The 2,373-nt window shown below is 37.0% G+C and overlaps 1 protein-coding gene across 1 annotated transcript; it reads left to right on the forward strand.

Moving 5' to 3' along the window:
• The first annotated feature begins 255 nt into the window (after positions 1-255).
• LOC125852749 (receptor-like protein Cf-9 homolog) lies at positions 256-2,367 on the forward strand. Its single transcript, XM_049532447.1, has 2 exons — positions 256-2,066; positions 2,181-2,367. The coding sequence occupies exon 1, from the start codon at positions 256-258 to the stop codon at positions 2,050-2,052; it is 1,797 nt and encodes a 598-aa protein (XP_049388404.1). The 3' UTR covers positions 2,053-2,066; positions 2,181-2,367.
• The last annotated feature ends 6 nt before the right edge of the window (positions 2,368-2,373 follow it).

Here is a 2,373-nt window from a genome sequence, read left to right on the forward strand (position 1 = left end):
GACACTGAGTTGTGGGATATCATTCTTGATGGTCCTTACATTCCAGTCAAGGAAGTGAAGGATGGAGAGACCACCACTTCTATGGTCAAGACAAGAAAAGAATACAATGAAGCTGATAGGAAGAAGATTGAAAAAAATTACAAAGCCAAGAAGATCNATTACCCGAAGGAGTTTTCCACCTTTCCAACTTAGAAACTCTTGATTTATCATTCTGTTAGGTTTCCCACAACCAAATGGAATAGCAGTGCATCACTCATGGAGTTAGTTCTCTATAGTGTGAATGCTACTGGTAGGATACCTGAATCATTTGGTCATCTAACTTCACTGCGTACATTGATAATAGTTTCTTGTAATCTCTCAGGCTCTATTCCTAAACCTCTATGGAATCTCACCAACATAGAGGACTTGGACCTTGTTGATAACCATTTTGAAGGACCAATATCCAATTTCTTTAGATTTGGAAAGCTCAAGTCGTTATCACTAGGAAATAACAACTTTGATGGCCAACTTGAGTTCTTATCCTTTAACAGATGGACGCAACTTGTTGAGCTAGATATTTCATTTAATTCCCTAGCAGGTTCAATTCCTTCTAATGTAAGTGGTATGCAAAACCTACAAAGTCTCAACTTGTCATCAAACCACTTGAATGGGACTATACCTTCCTGGATATTCTCCCTCCGTTCACTATATTTGTTAGACTTGAGTGATAACTGTTTAAGTGGAAAAATTCAGGAGTTCAAGTACCAATCATTGTTTGTTGTTTCTCTCAAACAAAATCAGCTGGAAGGTCCTATTCCAAAGTCATTCCAAGACCAGCAAATCCTGCACTATCTTCTCCTTTCACAAAATAATTTCAGTGGACAGATCACATCAACCATCTGCAATCGAGTACTAATTTTGCTAGATTTGGGCAGCAATAGTTTGGAGGGAACAATCCCACTATGTTTGGGTGAGATAAGTATCCTTCGGATTTTGGATTTAAGCAACAATAGTCTTAGTGGGACATTAAATACAAATTTTAGTATAGGAAATTATCTTGGAGTCATTAAATTTGACGGGAATAAGCTAGAGGGGAAAGTCCCGCAATCTTTTATCAATTGCAAATATTTGAAAGTTCTCGACTTAGGTAACAATGAATTGAACGACACATTTCCTGAATGGTCGGGAGCCATACCTGAGTTGCAGCTATTAAACTTGAGATCAAATAAGTTTTATGGCCCTATAAAAGATTCAAGGACTGACAACTTGTTTGCTCAAATTCGAATCATAGATCTCTCATCCAATGGATTTAGTGGAGATTTACCAGTGAGCCTTTTCGAGAATTTTGAAGCCATGAAAATAATTGGTGAGAAAAATGGAACCCGTGAGTATGTAGCAGATTATTATTCTGATTTTTACTCAAATTCCTTTATAGTGACAACAAAAGGACTGGAGCTTCAATTTCCTCGAGTTTTGACTACAAACATAATCATAAATCTCTCTAACAACAAATTTGAAGGTCATATCCCAAGCATTATTGGAGATCTCATTGGTCTTCGTACGTTAAACTTATCTCATAATTGCTTGGAAGGTATTATACCAGCATCGCTGCACCAATTATCTGTACTTGAATCATTGGATCTCTCATCCAACGAAATCGGCGGAGAAATTCCACAACAGCTTGCATCCCTCACATCACTTGAAGTTTTAAATCTCTCTCACAATCATCTTGTTGGATGCATCCCCAAAGGAAAACAATTTGATACGTTTGAGAATAGTTCATACCAAGGGAATGATGGGTTACGTGGATTGCCACTCTCAACAGATTGTGGCGGTGATGAAGGAGCACCACAAGCAACAACTCCAGTTGGGCTAGATGAAGGAGAAGAGGCAGATTCAGCAATGATAAGTTGGCAAGAAGTTCTTATGGGCTATGGTTGTGGACTTGTTATTGGATTGTCCATAATATACATAATGTTGTCAACTCAATATCCAGCATGGTTTTCGAAGATGGACGTAGAATTGGAACACAAAATTGTTACGAGAATGAAAAGGCACAAGAAAAGACATTAGTGTGTAACCTCCAGGTATTCAACTTAATCTCTATCCTTCAGAAGATTACATTTTATATATCCATAAATTCCCTACCTCCTACATCCTTAAAGCTTTTAATTTTAATTCTTCATTTTTGAAAATTGCAGGATTCAAGTCCACTGCATTGTTGGGATGCGAATAAAAGTTTTTACTTTCATAGTTATGATATTTCATAAAGTGTTTGTTAAACATAGTAAGACTTATCTGGGTGTTCCTCGTTTGTCTTTTAAAAATGTGTACGTACAGCGAGGATAGTGCCTTTGATAATTGCTCCATAACAATCATTAAAAGGATTAACAT

Source organism: Solanum stenotomum, unplaced genomic scaffold (assembly GCF_019186545.1).
Source record: "Solanum stenotomum isolate F172 unplaced genomic scaffold, ASM1918654v1 scaffold4907, whole genome shotgun sequence".
In the NCBI taxonomy this organism is placed as follows: Eukaryota; Viridiplantae; Streptophyta; class Magnoliopsida; order Solanales; family Solanaceae; genus Solanum; species Solanum stenotomum.